This window comes from Dipteris shenzhenensis, chromosome 10 (assembly GCF_047967505.1).
Source record: "Dipteris shenzhenensis isolate YYH24624 ecotype China chromosome 10, Dip_SZ_1.0, whole genome shotgun sequence".
NCBI lineage: Eukaryota > Viridiplantae > Streptophyta > Polypodiopsida > Gleicheniales > Dipteridaceae > Dipteris > Dipteris shenzhenensis.
In genome coordinates this window covers 20,809,682-20,836,663 of record NC_141605.1, presented here as the reverse complement: position 1 = coordinate 20,836,663, position 26,982 = coordinate 20,809,682, and the positions used below count along the sequence as shown (strand labels likewise).

General features: G+C 44.2%; 1 protein-coding gene across 1 annotated transcript in view; it reads left to right on the top strand.

Moving 5' to 3' along the window:
• Nucleotides 1-26,982, top strand: part of LOC147897539 (uncharacterized) — a 99,471-nt gene that overhangs the window by 52,954 nt on the left and 19,535 nt on the right. Inside the window, exons 4-5 of the mRNA XM_087380543.1 lie at nucleotides 5,570-5,657; nucleotides 12,196-12,368. Of these exons, the coding sequence (XP_087236669.1) occupies nucleotides 5,570-5,657; nucleotides 12,196-12,368 (261 nt within the window). The remainder of the gene's footprint in view (nucleotides 1-5,569; nucleotides 5,658-12,195; nucleotides 12,369-26,982) is intronic.

The following is a 26,982-nucleotide window of genomic DNA, read 5'->3' as shown; positions in this document are numbered from 1 at the left end:
ACAATCATCTCCCTGATTATCTCAATCAATCACCTCCTATGATCACTCACTCATCACACCAACCTGACACACCTAACTGGAACCTTCTAGCACACCTACACTCACACACTTCTTGCATAGGACTCCAATCCCATAGGCACACACATACACACACATCAATTTGCCCCCTCACACTTTATGTTCGGAAGTATATTGATCCTTATGTGGATGACATGCTTATCATTGGGCTAGATACTCAGCAAATTGCAGCCTTCCATGTCGGATATGGGCCGTCAATTTTCTCATTTCGAGGGAGGCATTATGATGAGCCAGCCTACGTTCATTGGACAGCTCTTGCATCACTTTCAGTTTGATGATTGTAAGCCAGTTTTGACACCTTTGGAGCATGGCTTCTATTTTTCCTACGAGGATGGAAGTGATCCATTTGATGTCACTCTTTATCAACACGATGTTGGCTTCTTGATCTATTTGTGCCACATTACGCCTAATTTGTAGTATGCAGTTTCCCAGCTAAGCAAATTCATGCACAAACCCAGTACACAGCATTGGTAGGCAGTGAAACGTGTCTGTCAGTACTTGAAAGGCACACAGCATTTGGGGCTTTTCCGTGATGATAAGTCTCCCCCATGGTACTCACTCTGGTCCTTGTGTCTGAGGACTCATCCACAAAGAAAGTTCCTGATAGGAGCCCCTAGAGTGGCACCAACATGAGCAAACAAAGTACTATTTTTCCAAGAAAATTTTAGATATCTTTTGGTTACATGGACAAATCAAGGAATGGTGCCTTTTCTGAAATTCGACTAGCCTTCTCCCTAAACTCTCAAGGATTTATTGCGCTGGCCCACGACGTGAGACAGCTCGACAGACAAAGATCCGACACATGTTCACAGCTCACCACAAAGCCACAGTGCTAGTCTTCGTTTTTTGAGTCCTAGCTCTCTGTTTGCTTTAGTCGTATTTGAATTTGATTTTGCTTGAGCTCTTAAGCTCATTAGATCAGCATAGATTAGTACTCAGTAGGGACCTACGTGCCCTTTGCTCTAGTCCATTGAGGCTTGTATGAGTTTTCTTTTTGTGCACTTTGTCCCATAGGACCTTGAGGCCTCCCGCGGGCATTATACATCTTCTCCTCTCTCTCTCTCTCTCTCTCTCTCTCTCTCTCTCTCTCTCTCTCTCTACACACACACACACACACACACACTTTCACACAGCCCATACACTCTTCAAACATGTCAAAGAGAGCTTGCGAGGGGGCAGGGTCCTGTTGATGCATAGCTAGTGATGAAGCGCTGGCGACTGTCTATGGGTGCTGTAAATGTCAAAGAGAGCTTGCGAGGGGGTAGGGTCTTGCTGATGTATAGCCAGTGATGAAGCGCTGGACTGTCTGTGGGCGCTTTCTGTCTCGATCTTCTGGCAGTGGATCTGCTTTTAACCAAGGCTACTGTAACACCTGTGGGTCGTGTCCCAGGTCTGAACAAGGATGGGAGGTCACCTAATGTGATCTGCGTTGCGTGTTTGTCTGCTAGTCGAGAATGTACTTGAAGAATAGAAGCTATGGAAGATATTTGCTAAATATGTACATCACTCATTAACTGCTCATCTACAAAGGATTATAGATGGCCACAACCAAAGAGATATACATGTTCCCCACATGGAGGTGGCCACATAGTAGTGGACTACATCATGGGATTCCCTACCTTCATGTCTCAATTTTTTATCTCAACGTACACCCTTTGCTACTAGGAGTAAAGCACTGCAATTATCCTTCAACCTGATGCTACTCGACCCCCTACATGACACAATCTCATCTCGTGGGATCGACTTAGGTGGCACGTCCATAGTGTACTAGAAGGGGGGAAGTCTGTCCATCTAGATACCGTGCCTAGCAAACCGTGTGGATATACGTGCATACCATGTGTCTGTCTGCTACTCTAGGGTCTGCCTTGAGAGTCTTGAGTGAGGTAAGTCCCAAACTCTGTGGATGAATGTCACTGTCTGGAAGATGGCATCAACCTGGAGAGGTATCATGGTGAACTTGCGTGTACTATCTCATGTGAGACTGAGGGCTTACTCTAAATCATCCTAGACCCCATAGTCCCCTGTAGCTGCTCAAATCTCCTTCACTTTGTCATCAAGAGGCCGCTCCCCTAGAAGGGTGTTGCATATATCGCAGTCGGCCACACTAAAGTGTTGAAGAGCCTACCTGAGTCATCGTGAAAGTGAAGATCGCTCCTAAGTATGTGTAGGACTGCACTATCTCCAATGGCTCACCTCGGTAAGTGAAGCTATGTCGGTGAAGCACTGCGCATGAGGTGTTGAAGATCATAACCTTGGTCTTCCCAAACGTGACTGCAGGTCTCTCTCTTTGCAGAACACCTCTAGGGCCTCCAGATGTCTCTATAGCCCCTCTGTTGAAGATGATATGAGGACTATGTCATCAGCATATAGTAGTATCTGTATCATGAGGTCAGCGAGTAGTGATCCCTCGCTTCTTAGGCAGTCTATGAAGGATGTGATCTCATCAATGTAGAATCCAAAAAGAGTCAGTGAGAGGGGGTAGCCTTGCTTCACCCCTATTGTGCTCTTGACCCAATTCGATAAACCTCTTGGGGCACGAACTCTCCCTCTGATGGACTTATATAGGCTCATCACGCCCCAATCAAAGTCTCTGGAATCTGCATCTCCTATAGTCTCTTGATCATATGGGATCGTGGGACAGTGTTAAAGGCCTTCCAAAAGTCTACAAAGCAAGCGTAGACTTTCTAGTATCTGGCCTCTATATGAGTGTTGATATCCCTCTCTAGTACCGATCCATAAATCTTGGCTGATGTGTGGCCAATCATGAGGGTGTGGTAGTTCCCAGTATCCATGGGGCCTCCTGCTTTGTGTATCGGTATAATAGTGGTAGTGTTCCAAGTAGGTGGGAAGCCGTGGCATACAATATGGTTGAACATCTGTGCTAGAACTGGGGCTAAGACCTCTTGCCCAAGTGCAAAATGCTCAGTCCGTAGGCCCTCATGATCCTGTGCTTTTCGGTTGTGTAGCCGATGAATTGCAGCCCGCGTACATTCTGTATAGTGAACAAGTGACAGGTGGTGGGCCTAGGCATAGAGGATATGTCCGGTGGTGCCTGCATCAAAACATCATATAGAGAGCATGCATAAGTGTGCCACACATCCGGTTCGGTGATGGGAATAGGTTGCTTCCCCTCTGATAGAGGCCCCCATCTAGTGGTCGGATCTGCTCCAAATGATCTAATTATCTCATTCATTCTATGTGTGAGGAAGGCTTGCCTCTTACGACGTGTCAATTGTCAGAAGATCTATTGGGCCTCAGATGACGTCAAATGGCCAAGGGCTTGCTCTCGTGTGAGGTGGCTCTTGCCTCCCTACACTCGTCATCAAACCAAGGGTTTTGTGGCATCTTTCCATCTCAGGTCTGTGTGGATTGGGTCGCGGGGAAGGATCTGGTGGCAACATCCTGTACCATTGAGGCAAGGGTGGTCGAGGTGTGGGCGAGGTCTATATCATCTCCAAGTAGGGTTGGAAGCTCTCCGACTAAGTAACTCTCATATATTGGGTCGAGGGCATAGTCAGAGTGGATCTGGGTACGAGCAAGCGTGGGAGGAGCTCTACCTATGGTGGCTGGCATAGTGGCAGAGATACGGAAGGCCAGGTATGAGTGGTCAACTCCGAGTGGGGGAGGGTTTACAGTGAGGTTGTGTATCCACAAGGCGAAGGGTAATGGGCCCAGTAGGTGGTCTACTGTACTTGTCCCACCGCCATGTGGGAAACAAGTGAGTCCCCTAGATGATGGCCATGTCTGAAGACCATTATAGATGATGAGGTCAGCCAACTCAAGTAAATGTCACCCGTACCTTGTCACATGTGTGGCATCTACAAAGTTTCTCAGTAGTGCTTTGCTGCATCTAGCTCCAAAACCATGTGGGGATCTCTCTCATATGCGATGTCTAGCAGGCGCACTTGTCTATCTCCTATCTGTGCATTGAAGTCTCTTAGAAGGAGGGTGTCTCTTGCCTGGAGAAGTCTGTAATGCCATCATGTATCGTCTCATATGTGGCGGTGTCCCTTTGGAGTGACCTCCCGTGCATATAAGGACGTGTTTTGGGGGAAGTAGCACACTGCAATGAAGACCGGTCGGGCATCTGGTGGCTGGACTTGTATCGCCATATGGCGTGCATGCTCCTCTCTTCGTACCACAGATATGAGTGGTCTAAGGTGTGTTTTGAAAAGGACAGCCACGCCCCCAGAGCCTCGTACCTCACTATCTCTCCTCAATTCCCTCCTATGAGCTGACTCCCACATGTATCCTTCTTTGTGGGCAGCCCTCTCTCTAGGCTCTCATGTGTCTTGGTGTAGAAGAAGATGTCTCTATGAGTTACTTGATTCCGTACTTTGTCCCATAGGCTCGCGAGGCCTCCTGCAGACATTGATACATCTTTCTTTCTTTCTTTCTATTTGTGTATGTCTCCAAGAAACCCCCCGGGTCAGACCAAAGGGTACCATTACAATTCCACACAGCCATTCTTTGGTTGCTTTGTGCACCACGATAGAAACTAAGCTTCACAGGGAGCTCTGCCTGTGCTAGCTAGGCCCTGAATGTGTGAAGCTGTAGAAGATCCTCCTGAATGATTGGGTTGAATTTATTGACCCGGAACGGGACAAACGGAGCGCCAATTCTGTACTAGAAGGGTGGCAGCCTGTCTAGACAATCTCTCAAACCATCTGCATGTGCACGCGTACCAACATCTTCGATCCCTATGAGCTGCTAGTGCCATAGAAGATGCTAATGCCAACCAAGGTAACCTGCGTCGCCCTGTGGTACATGAGCCATACGCACACACGTGGTAGAGGAAGTGATAGTATGGAATGCCGCATCTAGCTGCAGTGGGGATGCTCCGAACTCAGCCTGAATGATCTGATGAGGGATAGATGGGTTGCTGTGTATCATCCGTGAGAGTACAAGAACCTGTAATCTCTCCACTCGAGTCCACTCTGTGTCAGAGAGGTCTGGTCCCCAACAAGTGCTACCATACATGCCCGCAAGTTGGACCTAGTAGTTGAAAAGGAGAACCTTGGTCTGCGGGTCATGAAATTTCGAGTGGAAGCACTCTCTCTCTAGTCGGGCCACAGAGAGAGAGAGAGAGAGAGAGAGAGAGAGATGATTTCAATGGGGATTTAATGTAATGTGGTCCTTGATATGCATAGTGAATTTGATCTTTGTAGTGACGAATTAAAATTGGACTTTTCATCTTGCCTTTACATGATAAGTTTGGGCATGTTCTTGAGTTATTATCTGTATGTATTTGTCATTGCAGTCGATTCTCTGTCCATTCAAGCTTTCTTGTAATGCATTGGCACAATGAGATCCTAAGCATCAACCTGCTAAATAAGTTTTTTCCTTTTATTCTTTTGGTTTTTGTTCTTGCACATGCGCATGTCCTTTTTTCCCATTTTCGTTTGTTTTTTAAAATATCTCAATTTGTAGGAGTATAGATTCTTTTCCTTTTGTTATTAATGCATTTGAACTTCTGTTTCTTTGTATATAGGGAAGGGTTGTGGAAATATATGGCCCTGAGGCTAGTGGTAAAACTACATTAGCTCTTCATGTGATTGCAGAGGCTCAAAAAGCTGGAGGTATGGTTTTAGCCGTAGTTTAAACTTTGCTCCTGCATTCTTGGTCATGTTCAATGTACAAGTTTATTCTCCTTCCCTACTGTTATATTGTCATGTTTAGAATGAGTAAATTAGTGTGTAATGATGTACCTTCCCATACTTTAATTACCGAGGTAGACATACTTTCATTCAATTACATTGTCTTACTTTATTTTGGGAATTTGGCTTCTGTACTCAGGTTTTGAGTATTTAGAGAAAATAAGTGTAACAAGATGGTTGCAATTATTGGCACTGAATTGACATCCACAGAAAGTTGATTAATTTATTGTGAAGATTACTCCGAAGTCAATACTGAATTTCTTGGGGCTGGTAAAGATTTTGTTGTGTAGCTAAGTTCCCCGTGCCTGCTTTCCCTCCAAGCCAAAAAAAGAAAAGAAATAGATCCTCTAATATTATGCTTTGAAAATTCTGTGTGCTACGTTTTGAACTTATGTATCTTGTCTTGAATTCAAGACAGCCTTGGATTTATTTTGTTCTATAGGAGGTGTACATATCAATGCTAGAAGTGATAATGCGCTGAAGCTTAGAATAGGGGGACTCCTAGAGATGATGAGCACGATGATCACGATGATGCGACTCCAGTGCAACTTCTATTATGCACTATAAAGGTCATGCAATCCTTACACTGAAGTCAAAAGATATGCGAATCAAGCTTCTTCGACAATCTTACAAGCTAAAGGGTACCAAAGTATGGATAGCAGAGGAGCTTACATAGGCTCAACTCAAGAATAAGGCATCTGAATTAGCTAAAGTCAAGGTTGTTAGAAAGGTTGGAAAATGGGCAGTTTACCGTGAAGGTGGAGCCCTAGGGAATCAAAGAGTTCAAATCAAAACCAAAAGACTCTCAGTATTAAACTGATGTATGGCTGTTTCCCTCCCTCCCTCTTCGGAGGGAGAGATTGATAGGTAGTCTGTCATGTGGAATGATCTCATACTTGATGATCATGGCAGATCTCTTGGTGCTTACATGAGGGGGCCTAGACGGAGGAGAGAACCCACTTTGTCTGTGGGATCTTGGAAGACTTTTAAAAACCTTCCGGATAATTGTAAGCTTCAGTTGGTAAGTCATCTCAGAGGAAGTGAAAGAAGAACTGAGCTCATAATATCCCAAAGCCTTCACAAACGAAGAGGAACAACTAAGGGGCAAGCAGGTAGCCATGCTGTGTAAGTTGATGTTGTCGATCCAATGTGCTAAGAAGCCATTCATAATATGGTGCTTTCCAAGAAGACCTAATTCCCATGGTAAGTCACCTCAAGGGAAGTAAAAGAAGAATTGAGCATATAATATCCCAAATCCTTTGCAAAACGAAGAGGAACAAGAAAGGGGCAAGCAGGTAGCCATGTGCTGTCGATCCAATGTGCTGAGGTGCTTTCCAAGAAGGCCTAATCACCCAATCCTACACCTTTTTGATATCCAAGAGAAGAATTGCAAGGGGTCTGCCCACTCTGTGGCCTCTTAGAAGTGAAAATGTTGCTCAAGGCGCTGGACTTTTGAACAAAGCCAGTTTGCATGTCATGGATGATGTTTGGGAAGTTGGGACATAGGCTTAAGACCTCGTCTAAGATCTTTAGACTATATCTAAGGGAATGATTAGTCTTATATATATACATCTAAGGGAATGATCAGTCTCCATTGGCATATGCTAGCCCTATCTCTCCGTTTTGGGGATTAAGGAAATAATATCTGTGGGGGGGGAGAAGAGAGCATTTCTGTCCTGAAACAAAGAGCTTTTGAAATGCCAAACAGAGTCATTAGTGCCTATGCCTAGGTCGACGGAAGAAGGGGAGAGAGTCCATCTTCTCTTGGGCTCTTTTGCACCGGAGCATCTCAATATTTGTGAAAGGAACCCTCCAATGAGCGCATAATGGACTGTGTGAGAACCGAGGGACATTGGCCTAAAACTCTTATTGCTACTACATGAGGCATGGGATCCTCTTCTCAAAAGAGTTGACTCTAGAAGGTGGTAGTCATCTCAAACATTTCGTTGGGATTTGAATGCATTGATCTGGTTACATTCCTTAGATGTTGAAATTGTCTCCCTATTGATCTAGGCCTAGTGGTATGGAAGAACTGCCTTGTGATCTTGTCACCTGACTGTACCCATACGGCTCATGAAAAATGTTATGAGTACTCCGCACACTTGCCCTCGTTAGCGTGCAAATCTAGCCTTCTGCACTCATACTTGTCGTCTAGCTATGGTGAATCTCATTGCTGCTCCAGTAGCCTCTTGATGGAAGCACGGTAGTGCTCACTTTTTCTTACAAAGGGTTTGCCAACGGTTGAATGTGCGCTTTTGTGGTGCAATACATTGCTTAAGTGGATGGCCTTTGCTGTCCAAGGTGTCCAAGTATCTTGAGGAGGGGAGTCCTCTAGAGGCCATATTTGGGAGAGAATTCATCTCTAATCCTTCTCCTGCTGGAGGTGGTCTGGGATGCTTAGTCCTCTCTGGAACAGTCTTTGTTAATGCTGCTCCCACTGGGATAGGCATCCAACATCGTTGTTCTTGCTAAGATGCCTACAGCTTCTCCTCTCTGTATAGCCTAATCTCCAACATAGAAGCAGTCCAACCTCTCTAGCACCCCCTTGTGTTGACGACGTCTCGAGGAGTATATGGGCTGCCCTGCAATCTAGTGAACTTTGGCTCTCTACAGCTCTTTGCCTCTGATGGAGAAGATGAATTGCTCCCAGGTGCCTCTCTTTGTTCAAGGGATTTCTGCAAGCTATTTACTTCATTATACAGCATGTATCCAAAATTTTGGATTTGGAAGACCGATTGGCAAACATAGATGAGATTGCGAGGACAAAAAGTTGGTTTCTGTTACTCTCAACATTTCATGACATCTTACAGTATGTTTCCGATAGCTCTCATGATTAGAGGGCATCATTCAATTTTGTTGGTCGGAATTTGCAGGAGCAGCAAAGTGTCTGGGCTTTCATGGGTATCCATCATACCAAAAAGCCTTGAAATTTGAATTTAGATCCATTGGCAAGGTGGCCACATGGGATTCAGTTGAGAAAAACAAAACTGATAATACTTACGTCTATAAGGTAATCACTTAGATGGGATTGTAGAGAAGTAGAAAGTCCAGCTTGTTGCCAAGGGGTACGAACAGAAGGGAATTGCTAATGAGGAACCTTTGCTCCAATAGCAAGGATGACAACACTTCTTTCTATGGTTGCTTCGGTTGACATCAGAACTGACTTCTTGGATTGGAAATTTCAGAGGAGTTTTGTGTGCAGCAGACCCAAAGTTTTGTGTTTTACGGCCATCTAAGAAAGCTGTTTATGAGATGAAGTGAGCCTCTTGCATGGTATAAGAAGATACAGTTGTTTTTGTTGTCTAGGGGCTTTGTGCATACTCTCGAGCCTAATTTGAATGTTCTGCAAAAGGAGGGACGATTTGATTGCACTTATTCTTTATATATCATACTCGCTTGCAAACATTGCAGATGTGAAAGGCGAACTGTCTTGTACATTGAAGATGACTGATTTGGGCTTCTTGCATTATTGTTTGGGTGTCCGGTTGCGTAAACTTCGAATGGTATTTCGATTCAACTTGGTTAGTTGTCTTTTGGAGAGGGTGTGTAAATTGAGGACACATTTTGTGCTCTCTTTTTCGTTGTGGGATGTCCTTTGTCCATCTACTTGTTTCCATCTCATAGTTGTGAGTTGGTCCCCATCTTGCACATTAGATGTCTTTTGAAATGGAGATGTCCTCATTGACGTATTCATATCTCTCGTAAATTATTATGTGTATGATTCTCTCTTGTAGAATGCCATCTTTTCTTTTGGTTTCAACATTGACATGCATTGAGAAGTGACAAAGTGATTAGTGTTTTTAAGTACCTTTGAAGACTTGGCGCATTCTTTGCAAAGAGGTCTACATAGTCTACTCATAGCAACAAAAGAAGGATTTATTGTGCCATCTTGATTCCTACGGCACTATGTAAGCACATCCACTCACTGGTTCTGAATAGGTCATATAGGGTTGGAGAGAGAAGGCACCCATGTTTCACCTCCTTAGTTTGACTTTGCTGGCTTAACTAAGGCTTTCTGTACAGCTTGAATGTAGTTCCTCTCAAGTATTTGGCAAATATTCAGCTTTGTTTTTCATTTCTATAGTTTCTCCCTCGACTCTTTGTCAAATGCCATCCTAAAATGGAAAACCAGCAGTAGGATGTATTATTCTTGCCTCTAGCTTCATGTCCAGTACCAAAGGCACCTCCCATCACCATGGAACCACCATAATCTTCTATCGAAACTGTTGCATCATCTGCAACCTGTAATCGCTTGCATTTTTCTACCACATCAGGTGGAGCAGCTATGCAAACTCCTAAGTCCTTAATACCAATAATATGTGCATGGGATATCCTTGGTAAGGATGACCACAATACATGCATTTGCATCTTTTCCTTCAACCTGTCCCCTTTCCAGAAGCACCTCCATTCTTGATATACTGCCACTCAGCTCCCTTCTTCCTACCCATGATGAGAGTTGAAACTTGAAAGCTGTAGACCTGAAACTGCACGAGGCCAATGCACATTGCAAAGTGCTTAGAAGTTAGTAAACGTAAAAGAAGCTGCAACTTAGAAGTACTATTGAGAAAGGCTGCTTCTGAGAAATGACAGCAGCAGAGCAATTGATATTGACGCCCCAAAACTACATGAGGACTTTGGAGGGTCTTTTTTTGCAAGAAGGCAAACTGATGGATCATGGAACTTGGAGCCTAGAGCTATATGGCTTGTAAGTTGCTACTGTAGGGACAGCTCAAAACTGCAAAAGTACAATGCGCATAGCCCCCTGAAGTAAGAAGTATGGTACAATTAGAACTTAGCAGTGATAAATGTTAGCGCAATGTCAAACACGGGCATCACCCAATCTAACTTGCTGATGTATATAGTAAGTCAACGCAATGGCTTGTGTAACAAGTGAAAAAATGTGGTGGTATTCTTGATAAAAGGATCTGTTGTGCAGTGCTTTGGGTTAAATCTGCTTGTGCTAGTAGGCTTCGATGTTTTTTCCCATCTGCTGACTTTCTATTCTAGGACTGTTAAGCTTGTGGCCACCATTAAGCTGCCCACTGTAATTGTGATGTAGTTTTTGGCCTTTGTTTTGTCTCTTGCATTGAAGATAGGGGCTTTTTTTATTATAGCCAGAAGTCTCCATTACTCTGTTGCTTATGCATGTAAGAACTTGTTTTGTCTTCTCTCCTCCCTATTTTTCCACATCTGTGCTGTAATCTGGTGCTTTGCCTTGTGCTAGCTTCTTCAAACTGCTTTCGATGTCCTCGATTTCGATGACTTCAATCTCTTCTTTAAAAAAGATTGTTTTCTTTGTTGGCTGTCTGTCCTAGGAGAAGTTAATTTCGTGAAGGGATTCTTTTTGAGCTGTTTTCTGACTCTTTTGTTGTTTTGCAAGCCTCTATGGCATCCCTACGTTTTGTATAGTACTGACTTTTACATGCAATCCATTTCTTTTTCCCGTTACTTTTTTGAAGCTTTGAAGACTGTATCTTGAAGTCCTTTGACAAATGGTTGTCCTTCTTTGCAGAGCTGGCAGATTTCAGGTTTCTCACTATATGCATGGGGTTTCACTACACTCTTTTAACAAAAAGCCAGGGGGCGGGGGGGCTTTGCTTGTACACCACCTTCTAGTTCAAGTATCATTGTCTTGTGATTGAACTCTAGAGTTTGGACATCAGTTTTTAGAATTGTTCATTGTGCCTGCTGCTTGAGAGCTCGTCATGAGCTGATCCCCACAATTGATCCTCCGGAGTTTTGGATGTGAATCATCCTTTGTTCCTCAATATTTTAGTGTCTGCATATTGACACAATTACAAAGTAACGTTTTCTTCTGGATGATATGTCCCTTATTGTCATGCAAAATACTCTACCACTATTTTGCCACCTTGTCATCAATGATCACATCCTCCATACATGATTGTAAAGGTAGCTGGTGTGGCACTTGTCCTGCATTCAAGTCTACTGCAGATTGCCAGGTAGTAACTTGTGATGTCTTCCCTAAATGTAGTATGGGGTCTTTGCTGGTTATGTTCAATTTAGTTGCATAAATGGGTGATTTTAAGGGAGGAAAAAGCAGACCCCACAAGAGTAACACATCCCCCCCCCTCCTTTTCTCTCCCCAATTCACACACACGCGCAAAGACAAGGTGCATGCCACACACGTGCATTTGTGTCTGCACACACCCAACATGCTCATCCACATGCAATACGCACATCTTGTGTTCTCGATCCTAATTCTTAGTTAATATTTTGGAAAGGCGTAACTTGGTGTGATTCGGGATTTTAATGAATACACACTATGCGGTGAGAGGAAGGTTATGTGAAGCAACATCTTGTATGTTTTAGTTGAGTAAAACCTTGACACTCTTATTTTCAGAATGCAACTTTTATTGTTCTGGTTATTGATTTAAAGAATGCTTATTGTTTTGGTCATTTATTCGACAACTGACCTAGGTTTACTGTGGCATGCTTGCAGGCTATTGTGTTTTTATTGATGCTGAGCATGCACTAGATCCTTCATTTGCGGAAGCACTTGGAGTGCACACGGAGAATTTGCTGTTGGCACAGCCAGATTGTGGGGAACAGGCGCTCAGCTTGACAGACACCTTCATTCGCAGTGGTTCAGTTGATGTTGTTGTCATAGACAGTGTAAGTATTGTTAGGTGCTTGTGAATATAGACCCAAAAGAAGTGGGTAATGGATTTTGATAAGAGGTGGAGAAGGATGCATCTTCTATGAATGGAAAATACAAAGCCTTTTTGAACAATCTTGAGAAGACTTACTATGACAAGAATCTGGACAGAAATAAACCCTCGGATGACCGTTTACAGCTACTCTGCTCTATATGTTTTCAGACCTCTTGAATATCTAAAAACAGCTTTTGAAGGATAAGAATTTTTTAGGCTTTGCCGTTCGTGCCATCATTCAGAATTGTACGTCTAATGCTTGGGCAACATTGTATGAGACGTGGACGGTGGGCTATTGTCAAGGAAGGCTTTCATGATCTACTATAATAGCGAACTCATCATGATATGCATTGTAAAGCAAGACTTGGTCATTCTTGGCTTATCAAGCCACTCTATCCCACATTAGATAAAGATCTTTGATTGTCATCCTTGGTAGTATTTGAGTTGCTTTGATGCAAACTCCATGTAGAAATGTGGAAGAGTGTCTATGCAAGCAAGGTATGTAGGGCACCTTTCTAAAGCCACACTTGCCAACATGAGTTTGGATACAATGTCGTGTTGAGACTAATACCGTGGAATGTCATTTAGTTGTTCTTTTAGGAAGAATCTTCCTTTCTTTGTAGATATTGAAAGTAATCATAGGCCAATCGTATAGCTGATTGATGATTGTCGGAGGCTTTCTACAGAAAGATCGAAATGGGCACCCAAGGCGAGCGTTAGCTAGGACCAAGCCTAGGTGTAATCCAGGCTCCACTCCGATGCCAAGACAATCACAGATTAGGAAGACTATATAGGGGGAGCTGGTGAGCTCATCTCCCAGCTGTTGACCTTGTATAAAGGATCACCCTCAGAGCCTAAGATTAACCAGGCACTGCACATCAATGACCACAACTCCCGTGTCCCATACCATGGGATTCCACCAATCTAGGTGTTTGGCATAGGTGTGCTCAAGGTCCCGGTATCCCAAGGGATCCTCACAAATGAGCCCACGACTCTTATTTATAGACTTATCCAAGGGTGTGTTTATCTTAAGGGCACCCGTGCACTGGATATCCTAACCCCATGCTTGGACCTAACCCCATCATTAATGCAGCTCATGCTACCCTGACCTTAGGGTCCAATGTGTGGACCTAACCCCATCATTAATGCCAGCTCATGCTACTTATACCTTAGGGTCATTACATTTTTTCCGACCACAAAACAGTCTACACTAGGAAGCTTCATGCTAGGAAATCAGGAAATTGTAGTTGCACAGATCCCAGGAGTTGTTGTCACTATATCTGTCCTCCCATTTGGTAAGAAGTCCAGGGACCACCGTATTTCTGATAGATCTTTCTCTCTAATTGAGAACCGCTTTTGGTTCATGAGGAATTTAGGTCGATAGATCTTGTAATTGAACAAGCTCCTTTGCTAAAACTAAGCTATTAGCCTCATCTAATTTCTCTTTTATGTGGCTTGCATTAAAACTAGATGTACCTTTACATCAGTTGGTGATCCCATTTCATAAGCTGCATTATTAATTACGTGGATGACACTTGAAAGGTCCACAATAATGAGCTGAAAGCTTATAAACTTCACCAGCTCTATCCTGAGCTGTGCAAAGGTTTTCCTTCACAAACTGTAACATATGCTGCCCGTACCTTAATGTTTTGTAGACCAACAGTCCATGGAGCCTTGGGATGATCCATACATGAACACAAATGGACTCAGTTTAGTGGTTGTATGCTTTGCACTATTAAATGCAATTTAGCCATGGGAAGATACTCTTCCCAATCAGATTGATTTCCAAAGACATACGCATGAAGCATATCCTGAAGGATCCGATTAACTTGCTTTGGCTGTCCATTTGGCTTCGGATGTTTAGAAGGATTCATGCTGAGTTTAGTGTCCAATTTAACATTTCAACCCAGAAATGAATCGTGAACTTAGGATCAAGATCTAACAATCTCATCCAAAAGCCGGTGAAGGCTAAATAATGTCTCCACAACACTTGTTCCATTTGTGGAGCAGATATTCTTGTCTTGATTGGAATAAATTTGCCCATCTTTGTCAGTCTGTCCACGACCGCCCATATGGCGTCATGCCAGTATTTAGTTCGTGGCAAACCAACAATAAGATCCATGGAAATGCTGTCATATTTCTTATTTGGGCAATATGGCTGAAATAATGATCATGCTCTTATTAGAGGGGTTGGAGGAGTGAGAGGTAAGGTGAGGAGGGGAGAGAGCAATTTGACTAACTATACGCTACACGAAGAAAAAATTGCTACACACACACTTTTTTGTGTGAACAAAAGACCATTCCAAATGGAATCTTGATCTCGGATTTCTTTTCTTCTTAAATTGGATACACACACACACACACACACACACACACACACTCTTTTTTTTTTTGGTGAAACTAAGAAAATTATATTATGAAACATCCATTTTACAATAGGGCAGTGCTCGAGAAAAGAGCCAATGCCCCATCCATCAGAAACGGTAAAAGAAAAGCCGAATGCAAGAAACATCCAAATCTTCCTCATGCAAGGCATCATTTAAGGACTGCCGCAATGAGGCCTGGAAGAACTCATAAGGGTGCTGAAGGGGTGAATTCATGAAACATCCATTTTACAATAGGGTAGTGCTCGAGAAAAGAGCCAATGCCCCATCCATCAGAAACAGTAAAAGAAAAGCTGAATGCAAGAAACATCCAAATCTTCCTCATGCAAGGCATCATTTAAGGACTGCCGCAATGAGGCCTGGAAGAACTCATAAGGGTGCTGAAGGGGTGAATTCAGAAATGCATGATTTCACTGTAGCCAGAGGGTCCATAAGGCCCAGTATGTGGTCCAATGAAAGAAAAGAGAATACTGTGACAAAGAAGCTGATAATCTGCCAAACATCCAGAAAAACCTCGAGAACCTATGTGCAGGAAATCTGAGAGATAAAAAATAGGAGATCTTGTCCAGAAGGTCTCTGGAACATGAACAAAACCACAATAAGTGCTGAATACTCTCAGGAGTATGATGACATCTTGGACAAAGAGGAGAGGCAATCCTTCTTTGAGCCAATTTCACTCCCACTGGAAAAATAGCAACAATATATATGTATGTATGTATATGTGTGTGTGTGTGTGTGTGTATACACTTTTTTTGTGGGAAGAAATCTTTTATTGCTGTAGAATAATTACATTCATAGTTACTTCAAAAAACGAAGTAACTACTACTCAACTGAAGATCTCAGTATAAAATGTATATACATCCTGATCAATCAAACGAGTCTGAAGACAATCATAAAATGATTGTTGCAGAGATCGTTTGAAAAAAAGAAAAGATGAAAATAGTGGATCACCAAAGACTCTATGATTTCTGTCCATCCATAAAGTCCATAGGGTCCAATAGCGCACCCATACAAAAAATAAATCAAATCCTTGTCTCTGTGGATGAAAGCCAAACAACTAGAAAAATTTGCCAAAAGTAAGAGTAGGAAATCGCTGTGGAAGCCTCTGTCTGATGATAGCAATGAGATCAGAATTGTTTGGACAGGACCAAAAGATATGAAACACTGATTCAGTAGAGTGCTGACATCGGTGACAAACAGCTGAAGCAATATGTCTGTGTGCGAGTAACTGTCCGGATGGAAAAATGCCAAGAAGAACTCGCCATAAGAAAAGCTGTTGTCGTAGAGGGACTTTGTAATGCCAAAGGAGACGCAGCCTTTTTCTCCACCACTTCATTGGGCGATCCATATGCCAAACAGTATTTGCTTTGTGGGAAATCCAAGGCGGAGGTAATAACACTTTATACAGTGATGACACTGTGATATGTGAGAGCTTCAGAGGACGGGCATATAAGGAAGGAGAGCGTAAGATCCAATCCTCAAGCCGATTCTGAAGTTCCAAATGGGGTACCGGCAAGTACGGTTGGAGCATTGCTGAAATTCGATGCCATAAAGGACGATAATGAGCTCCCAAGCCATATTTGCGAGCAGCCATAGAAAAAGATAAGATTGTGCCATCATCCTGAAGTACATCCGCCACAGATGAAATGCCTTTGAAGGAGAGAAAATAAGAACGTCAGGGTTCTTGTATGGCCAAAGGGGGGTGGAAAACTTTAGACCAAAAAATATTCTCTACCCTCAAAGAGTTGCCCGAGAGAGAGTCCCTGCCATGCCATTCCAAATGGGATAGAATATGTTTCCAATCAAGAAGCAGACGGGAGACAAAAGGGCATCCTCTGATCTTGCCTTGGATAGAGCCAAATAAAAAATCCCACTGAGTAAGCTGCCAATGCCCAAAGGCAGATGTATGAAGATGTAATAAGAGAGAGCGGATCATGAAAGCCCAAGGCTGATCTCCTTTTATAAACTGTATCATCTGTGAGCAAGTAAATGCATTTGAATATCGAGAATGTTCAGACCTCCGTGCATCTTGGGAGAACAGAGACGATGCATAGAGAGTAATCTGTGACTTTTCTTGCCATGTTTTGAATGCCAGAAAATTTCCATGATAGCTGACATAAATGAAACCAGATCTGCCTTAGTGAACATAGTGAGAGGCAGATAAAATTGTATGTATGCTATCAAAATGGATTGTGTGATTCGCAGGCGAACATGTAATGGCCAAGTTGCAAGCTTCCAATATTCAAGTTTTGCCCTTAACTTTGCTAGCACCCAATCAGTTTGTTGTGAGCGGGTGAGTCCTCAGCCTACAGGATAACCAAGATGTCGAATAAAATGAGAAGCGGGGACAATTTTCCCAGGCCACAGAAGGTTGTGCCATTCCTGTGCATGTAATGGCAGCAATTTTGATTTCTGAAAATTTACCCGAAGGCCAACAGCCAAACCATATGTGGAAAGAGCATGCATAATCATGGACAAATCAGCCCGAGTATTTTTTGGAGTAAAGAATGAATCATCAGCATATGCCTGAGCAATCATGTTGCGACTACCAAGAATCTCCAAACCATGCAACTGATCAGTGTCCAAAAGGTGATCCAAATATTGAAGCAGTGGATGGGTGGCTAGAGCAAAAAGTAAAGCACTCAGGGGACATCCTTGCCTGACAGAGCAAGCAAGAGTCCAGGATGGGGAAATATCTCTTGAGAGTATACAGGCAGCTTCACTATCTTGATATAGCCAAGTGATGAGCTGCTGCATTTTTGTGCCAAAACCCAATGCTTGCATAGTCGATGAAATAAAATCCCACTGAACAGTATCAAAGGCTTTGGCAATATCAATTTGCAGTAACAAAACATCCTGCTGTGTATATTTAGCATATTCAATTCCAATGTAGGCATTAGCAATGTTATCGGTGATGTGCCTGCGCGGGACAAAGCCATATTGAGCAGGATGCAACCCATCATGTAAAATCCCCTTTAGCCGATCGACAATCATTTTGGTGGTGACTTTGTAAATTACGGGCATAAGAGTGATAGGTCTCAATCTGCCAAAGACTCACAAATTTGTTTTTTGGGAAGGAGCTTAACAAGACCTCTCTTCCATGTGTCCGGTATTTTCTGACTTTGCCACGCAGCATTCACCATATATAGCAATGAATGCTTCAAAATAGGCCAGTAGGCTAGAAAAAACTCTACTGTTAAACCATCCCATCCAGGGGATCTCCATCTGCCACATGATTTGATCGCATCTGACAGTTCCCTCTCAGTAAAAGGTTCCTCCAATTCCAAAGCTTTAGGAGGGGAAATGATAGGAGAAACGTGTTGCAACAGTAAATTTTGTGCAAGCAAAATCTGTTGCGAGAGAGGAGCTGCAGAGCCAAATTGCTGAGAGAAATGATGCACACAAAAGGAAGCAAGCTGTGACCGTGAGGTAGTCCATGATCCATCGGGCATAAGCACTCTGCAAATTTCTGTTTTGATTCTCCTCTGATGTAAACTTTTGAAAAATTCTTTGGAAGAGCAACCTTTATCAGTAAAGGCTCTTTGTCTTGCTCTAGTCTCCCATTTTGCCAGTTTCCTTTGATCATTTAGTTAAGACAATGTCTGGCCTGGCATAGTGTTGTTTGCTCATGCAAGGACAACGAACGATGATGACTGAGTTCAGTGAGGTCTTGACAAGTAGATTTGGCCTGAGCAATGGTTTCCCTCAGAGTCTTCATGTAAGACTTGCCATAAACTCTAATCACCACTTGCATTTTAGAAATAAAAGTAGCCCAGGCACCATCAACATTGAGATGGCTGCTAGAGGAAAGACAATGAGCTGCTTCAGTAACCATTGCCTTGAAATCAGCATGTTGCAAATAACTATTGTTTATGATGAGATGTCTCTTGTGTGGCAATCTATCATCTGGCATGTTATGAAAAGATAACTGTAACCATAGTGGTGCATGGTCTGAATGCACAAAGGCATAGTCAATCCACATTTTGCATGTGAACTCCCCATTTTGTTGGGGAGCAACACTATACCATCGATCCAGACGTGCCTGATAGGCTGAAAGAGCATTATGTTGAAAAGTGTAGCCCGGTGACAAAGGCTGCAATTCCTTCCAAAGGTCAACCAGATCCAGATGCAGAAGTAATTGAGACCATGCATGCCTTTCAGGAGATAACATATGATCATGTCTGGAGGTGTTGTCTCCCTGTTGTGGAGCATTATTGAAATCCCCACATATGTAGGCATGATATCTCCACGGATATTGTTGCATGGCATCCCAAATTGCAGTTCTTTCTCCAGAGGACTGAGGTGCATAAACTGAAAACACCTCTCCTCTAATAAGGCATTGGAGAACAAGCCATCTGCCTTTGTTGTCATTTAATGCAATGGCTGGTTGGAGCTCATGTTTGATCAAAAGGACAACCCCTGAGAAAGAGTGCTCCCCAGCATAAAAAATATCATATCCACAGTAGTGTCCTGTCTTGCCTGCATACATATGTTGGTTGTGTTCTTGTAATGCCACTATGTCAGGCTGAAATCTGTTGATGTACAGCCACACAGATTTCCATTTCCTACTGTCACACATGCCCTGGACATTGAGTGTAAAACATTTGATGTGAGCAGTCATATATACAGGTATTTATAGTAATGTAACAACTATGTACAGCAGCAAAATTTATGAGGTCAGCCTTGCATTTCTATCTCAGGGTCGAGACCTCGCGCCTGAGAAGAAGTAGCCGCCTGAGAAGTAGACAGCAAAGCAGCAACCTCTTCTTCAGGGAAGAGTGTTCTGCTGGCTGTTACTGCAGCCCATGTAATCCCAATTCCTGTATTTATCTCTGGGGTATTCCCACTAGAAGAGGCACCAGTCCAAGTGCGGGGGGGTGGAATTCTTCTAGCAGAAATAACTTTTCTTGGACTCTGCCAGCCATTAGTTGAAGGTTGCTGTCCTTTGGTCGAGGATTGAATAACAGGAGGTGAATGTGATGTGAGATTCCCATTGGGAGCCACTGGAGCTTTGCCTTTATCCTGACTCCCAGTAGGCTGTCTATTGCTTTTATTTTTGTTGGCCACTGGAGTAGGAACATCTTTAGTAGGCATGGAAACTGACAAAGTGGCATGAGGCATTTTATGTAGATTCATTGGACACTGTGAAGCCATGTGTCCAAACTTTTTGCATTCAAAACAGGCCCCTGCAAATAAACCCCATTTGAGTTTATAAAAAGCACTTCCCATGTTCACATTATTCACCGTGACTGAATAAGAGTCCGGTGTGGGATTATCAGTATCCCAGAGAATGCAAAATCTGTTTGAGTTGCCATTTGGCTGTGGTGGGCAAACCACTTTACCTAAAGATACTGCAATTTTAGGCAAAAGCGAGGCCATACATTGGGGGAAATCAACAACTTCAACCCAAACCGGGCATCTGTGTCGGATTAAAGCCTGAAAGTCCCTTGTGGGAGACCATGGCAAGACATGCACCATTTGCTGCCCAAAAAAAAGAGGTGAGTGTTCCAAAAGCATTTGTCTGTGGATCTCATCCACCATGATAACCTCAAAAAAGCCCTTGGCCGCATAGTGTACTTTACGAACAAAAGAGCCAGCCAACGTGCGTGTCATCCAGTTGCCTATTTCTACAGCAGGTGGCATCCGGCCTGGAAAAAATAAAATGACTGCATTCTTGGCATATTCTCTGACCGGATCCACAATTTCATCGACCTCAACCATGAGGCCAACTGAAGGAACCGAGTCTTTCCACTCTTTTCTAGTATCTGCAAATCCTTCATGCATGATATCATATACCAGTTGAGCCTCAAGAGTCTCATGTATCGGGTCATGCTGACCCTCAACCTACTTTTGTTTCTTGCAGGGAGCCGAGCGCTCCTTTTGAAACGTTTTTTCATATGAATACTCTGCCATGACTTTGTAAAAAGGGGAGCTTGAAAATGAAGTACCTGTAAAAGGGCAGTGAAAGCCAAAAAAACCAGTCCCAAAGAAGTATTCACAGGAGGTCCGCCAGAAAGGATAAGAAGAGTATAATGGGGAAGAAGATAGCAGATGGGAATGTAAGATTTTGGCTGGAACACAAGACGTTTAGAGAAGACAGCAGAGCCCAAAAAAAACTCCAAGGATTTGTACGGTTGGAAGTAGGGGATTGTACGGATGGAGCTGTACGGAGGGGGCAGGCGTACGGCCAAAACTGTGAGAAGAAAGTGCCGAGCTTTATACGTGAAGTTGCAGAGGTAAAACGGGGACGGACGCATAAGTACAGAAACGTACAAGCGTATGGACGCTGTGCGGGTACCGTATAGCTGTACGGACGAGGCTTCACAGGGTTTTTTGAGAGGGACGAAAAATAGACAACGAAACACCACGCGAGCAAAGCACGAAGACCTAGGGAGCTATGGAAAAGGAAACGGGCTGTACGAAATGGCGTGTACGCTGTACGGAAAACGCCATACAGGTTGTACGGGTAGCCGTACTGGAGGTACGGGACGTTGCAGAAAGCTTCGACGATGCCTCAGCTCTCCTCGACGCTCTCGCTCAGCCACACCACACACACGTGTGTGTATACACACACACACACACACACACACACACACACACACACACACATATACATACATACATATATATTGTTGGTATTTTTCCAGTGGGAGTGAAATTGGCTCAAAGAAGGATTGCCTCTCCTGTTTGTCCAGGATGTCATCATACTCCTGAGAGTATTCAGCACTTCTTGTGGTTTCGTTCATATTCCAGAGACACATACATACATACATACACATATACATATACATATATAATACACACACACACACACACACACATACATACATACATGCACATACATATACATATACATATACATATACATATACATATATATATATATATATATGATCATGCTCTTATTAGAGGGGCTGGAGGAGTGAGAGGTAAGGTGAGGACGTGAGAGAGCAATTTGACTAACTATACGCTGCATGAAGTAAATTTGTTATACACACTTCTTTTGTGTGAAATTTGTTACACACACACACACACACACACACACACACACATAATAAGTGTATACTATTTATATCATGAATAAAATTTGTCATTACCACATTCAAATATTTTTTGTTAGGGTTTTTCAAGCCCTTAGAAATGCCCTCTTGTCCCTTTCTTGTACTTATTCGTGGTTGAAGCCATGAGCATCTTCTTGAGATCTGAGGCAGATACTTTTGGGCTGAGACTTCCCCTTAGGTAGGATGAGGATCTTCTAGATAGTGAGCTTGCAGATGACATTGTTGTGTTTTTTGGACGCCACTCCTTAAGCTCTCACCTCCTTCAGGACGGAACTTATTTATTTTGTATTGCAATAGGTGCACGTACTAGTTGGAATAAGTCCAATGGATTTTGGATTAGTGAGGAGGACACTCGAGATTGGGGGCCTGATTTGGAATTCACATGAATTTAAAGGGGCATCTCTGTTAGACATTTGGGTGTGAGGTTGGTGTGGGCATCTCTCCCTTGTAGTATTTCACGCTTGTGTTGAAGAGGATAAAGAGGAAATTTCCATTTGGGAGTTCAGCTAGAGTTAACTTTGCTTCTAGATCGGTAGTTACCAACTAGGTACTATTGTCACAACCTGGTTTGTTTGTTCTGTTGGTGTCACTCTAGGGACTGCATCGCTTATCTCAAAAGGCCAATCAAGATTTTGTTATGGAGTGGGCTTGCAAATGCCAAAGCAAGGGTGGCTTGAGAGACTTTGATTCTCCCAACACAGATAGGGGGGCCTTAATATTATTGATCCAAATCTGCAGTGCAAGGCTTTGCTTTGCAAGTTTGTGGTCAGAGGATTTATGCTAGGGCGAGAGTCTTGAAAAGATTTGTTCTTGAAGAGGCAGTGGTATCTCCCATGGATCTCGTAGTATCGAGGGCATCTCTTGTACACCCTCCTCAAATTGGAGATTGGATGGACAACACTAGGTGGATCTTTACCATAGTGAGAATCAAATGCGCTTCATTGGTACAACACGTTTCGAAACGTTTCATACCAAAGAAAGGTGGAGTACCTTTACCTACATTTACCTAAATCTAAGGTATAAATATTTCAGTAAACTTTAGTTAGAAGTCTGAAATTTAAACTTTGTGATCTAAATTCTAGTCTCTATATTACTGATTTTCAAGTTTGGAACTCACACTCTAATTTAAATTGTCTCTAGATTTATGTCAGTACTAACTAGTAACACCTTAGGGTCTAGGGTACTTCCAAAATCATTGGGCATCAAAGGCATTGTATGAAGGAATTTTGTGATTTTTAAGCTTATTTTGATAGTTTCAGCAATGCAAGGCATAAAATTGGCATTTTTGAAGCCCAAATTACAACCTGAATTTTTGAAACCCCCCTTGGAGACATTTCAAAATGTTTTGGACGTTTCACGTTTCTATGTATTAAAATGTTTCTTTGAACTATGATGATTCTTTACACCCGCTCACCTCAAGGTGACTTCCTCCCCCCTTATGGCTATTATTTTGAAAGCTTGGGGCAACTTCGGGAATTCTCTATGGAGGATCTCTCCTTCCTCACGATAATAGATTGATAGGCAGCCTATCATGTGGAATGACTTGATTCTTGATGATCATGGCAGGCCTATGTGTTTCTAGTTGCATGCAGTGGTCTAGATGGGGGAGAGGCCCAACTTCCCTTGTGGGCTCCCTCTCCATCTCTCTCTCTATCATGCTGCCAGACATGGACTTCCGAGACGACTCTATCATGTTGCCAGACATGGACTTTCGAGACGACTCTATCATGGTGCCAGACATGGACCTAGAAGGAGCAGGTATGACCAGGACCTCGACCGACACGGGCCTGCTACATCATATGGACACACGCTCCTTGATTTGGGCATGATGCATGATCTCATCATCTACAACGGGCTCGACCTATGGCCCTCCTCAGGTGGTTTTACTTGCTTCCCACACGGGGGGGCCACTAGTGTAGTAGATTACATCATGGGATCCCCTACCTTCACTTCATGTATCACCGACTTCACCGTAGCACCACTCCCTCCAGGAGCTGATCACACATACCTATTCTTCACTATCGCCACCCCACGCTTAGCCACACCACACACACCACATAGGAAGCACGACACCTACCACGACATACACTTTGATCACAGCCTCTCACCGGCCTACTCTGGATGCCTAAACAGACTCCTAACCTACATCGATCACATACCACTCATAGAGGACCGTGCTGCCCTGATTAGTCGCACACTCCATGAGGCTGCCCTCCAAATCTTTCCCCACACCACACGGTCCACTAAACCACCACCTCTTGGTTCTGTACCCTGCAACAATTGGTACGATGCGGAGTGCAAGGCTTATCGCCGACAGCTCCAACTTGAAACGAGATGTCACCTCCCGAACACACGAGACACGGTACGCAAGTACCGACGTCTCGTACGTCGGAAGAAGCAGGCTTTTCTTCGTCAAAATGAGGAGCTACTGCTGCACATCTTGTACAGCAACAACTCTAAGGATTTTTTGCGGAGATTCCTTGAGCGTAGGTCCCCATCACCCCTCACCGACACGAGAGTCTAGCACACGTATGCACACCATCTATATGATGTCCCACACCAGCCCACTCCATACCTCATACACACACCTCGTCCCACCACTTAACGTTGTTCTTCAGAGGGAGAGTCAAGGACGCGACATTGAAACTGCACAATGGCCGAGCTAAGGATCACGAGGGGCTATGCACTGAGTTTATCGCATATGCGAGCGACACGTTAGCCCCGATCGTAGCAAAGCTATTCAATGACGCTGTTTGCCTTGGCTTTCCCCGCACTTGGATACTCAACACCATCACCCCCATCCACAAGGTAGGGGATCCCATGGACCCGAGAAACTACAGGACCATCATGATTGGACATGTGATGTCCAAGATCTATGTAGTTGTATTGGATGCATCGGTCAGCCTGTTCGTAGAGATGAGAGGGCTCAGAGCAGAGGGTTAGGCTGGTTTCAGGCGAGACCATGGGACTATGGATCACATACTCACACTCAGGAGTGTCATTGAGGAGGCTAGATCACGGAAGGAGAGGGTATTTTGTTGCTTTGTGGATTTTCGCAAAGCCTTTGACACAGTACCTTGAGCTCGTCTTATCACAGGCCTACAGACACTTGGATTTGATCAGGATATCATCTGGGCAGTCATGGTACTCTATGAGAGTGTCTTAGGCCGAGTTCGTACAGGCGCAGGTTGGACAGATGAGATCCTGAGTACCATAGGGGTCAAACAGGGTTGTCCCTCATCACCGACCCTGTTTGGCCTCTACATCGATGAGCTTGAGACTTTCATGGGGACGTTCGGAGGGACCGGTTGCTCACTTGCCGGGATCATCATCAGGATTCTTCTTTATGTAGATGACGTGGCACTCTTGTCGTCCACACCCGAGGGGCTCCAGCGACACCTGGATGCACTGCAGGCTTTTTGTTTATCCCATGATTTGGAGGTCAACCTTGGCAAGACCAAGGTCATGATCTTTAACACCTCTCGAGCAAACATGCAACGGAAGCAGTTTAGTTTTACTTTGGGTGGGTCACCAGTTGAGATCGTATCCTCATACACTTACTTGGGGGTCATCTTCTCCGGCCTGATCTTCACGATGAGACCAGCGATGCAAGTCAGACTGAGCAGGGGATATGCCTCACTGGCTCGGCTAGAGAGACAGTGCTTTCACTCCCACTTCCAGGACCCTCGGACCAAGGCTCTTCTCTTCGACTCCTTGGTCCGAGCAACTGGTATGTATGGCAGCCCTTGTTGGGGGCTTGACATGTCAGAGATAGAGTGGACACGGGTGGAGCGCTTGCAGATCCTCATGCTCTCACGGATGATCCGGGGGAAACTGTCTGTACCACATCACATCATTCAGGCCGAGTTTGGTGCTTCTCCACTCCAACTAGATGCAGCCTTTCAGACCATTACATATCTACACCGGGTTAGATCATATGGGGACTGCACATCAGGGAGACAGAGGTTGCCATGGTTGGCTCTCGATTCCTCCATGAGGTTGGTAGCAGAGGGAGACGAGCGATGCTAGTATGCACGGACTCACAGATGGTTTGTGAGACTAGGGTTCCACATCGATAGGATACCTCCTTTTCAGTACAATTTAGATGCCCCTCCGGTACTCCCACCCACCATCCTGATTGGGCCACATACCAACCAGGTCATTCGAGAGGATCTCCTGTAGCTACACACCTTTAGGACCTGGTTGGAGCTGAGGGAGCTTCCAGTGAAGCTGAGTTTCTACAGAGATTACTGTCTTCGCATTTTGGAGGAGGGATTCGTCACACCACCGGGGTACACTGAGCTTCATATGCCTCACTCACTACGGATCTCCATCGGACAGTTTCGGGTATCATCACACCGCCTCCGCATAGAGAGCGACACAGTAGAGGGGATTCCTAGGGAGCATCGCTTATGCATATTGTGCGACTGTCAGGAGGTTGAGTTGGAGGAGCATTTTATTTTCAGGTGCCCAGTGTACTACGAGATCCGAGGTCGCTACCACTGCCTCTTCATAGACGGCTCCGGGCTCCTTTCCAGATTCCTCGCCTACCCAGCCAGCGTCCCATCATTGGCTATGCACCAGCCAGGGGGACATGACATACGGAGGATTTCGCTTCGCTCCAGTCCTTTTCTTTTCATTGTTACATCCAGATGTATTTGATTATGTATGATCACACTAAGGATTCAGCACGGGTGATGATGCTCGTTTCAGTAGCTCCACCCTTACTGTGATTTGTATCAGGTTCTCATAGACCCATTGGTCTTCCGAAGACTCTAATAAAATTTCTTTCTTTCTTTCTTTCTCTCTCATGCTCGTGCTCATGCTCCACACTTGTCACCATCGCCTGTCACAATCCATTGCTCTGCTGCTCGTCCGTCACATCACGTCCATCACTCATCGCTGCTCCAACCTGCTCGCCCATCACGTCTGTCGCTGCTCTGTTCTGCTGGTCTGTCGCTCATGGTCACTTCCTCTGCCGCTCATTTGTAGGAGCGCTTGCGCAGAGCCAGACTCCACCCATAGTGGGTTGAAGGCCGACCTTCGGCCCTTGGACACCTGTAGGAAGTTCTCCTCTACTCGTACAGTTACATGGAGTACACTGGTAGTAGAGGCCCAGATTGCGAGCGTG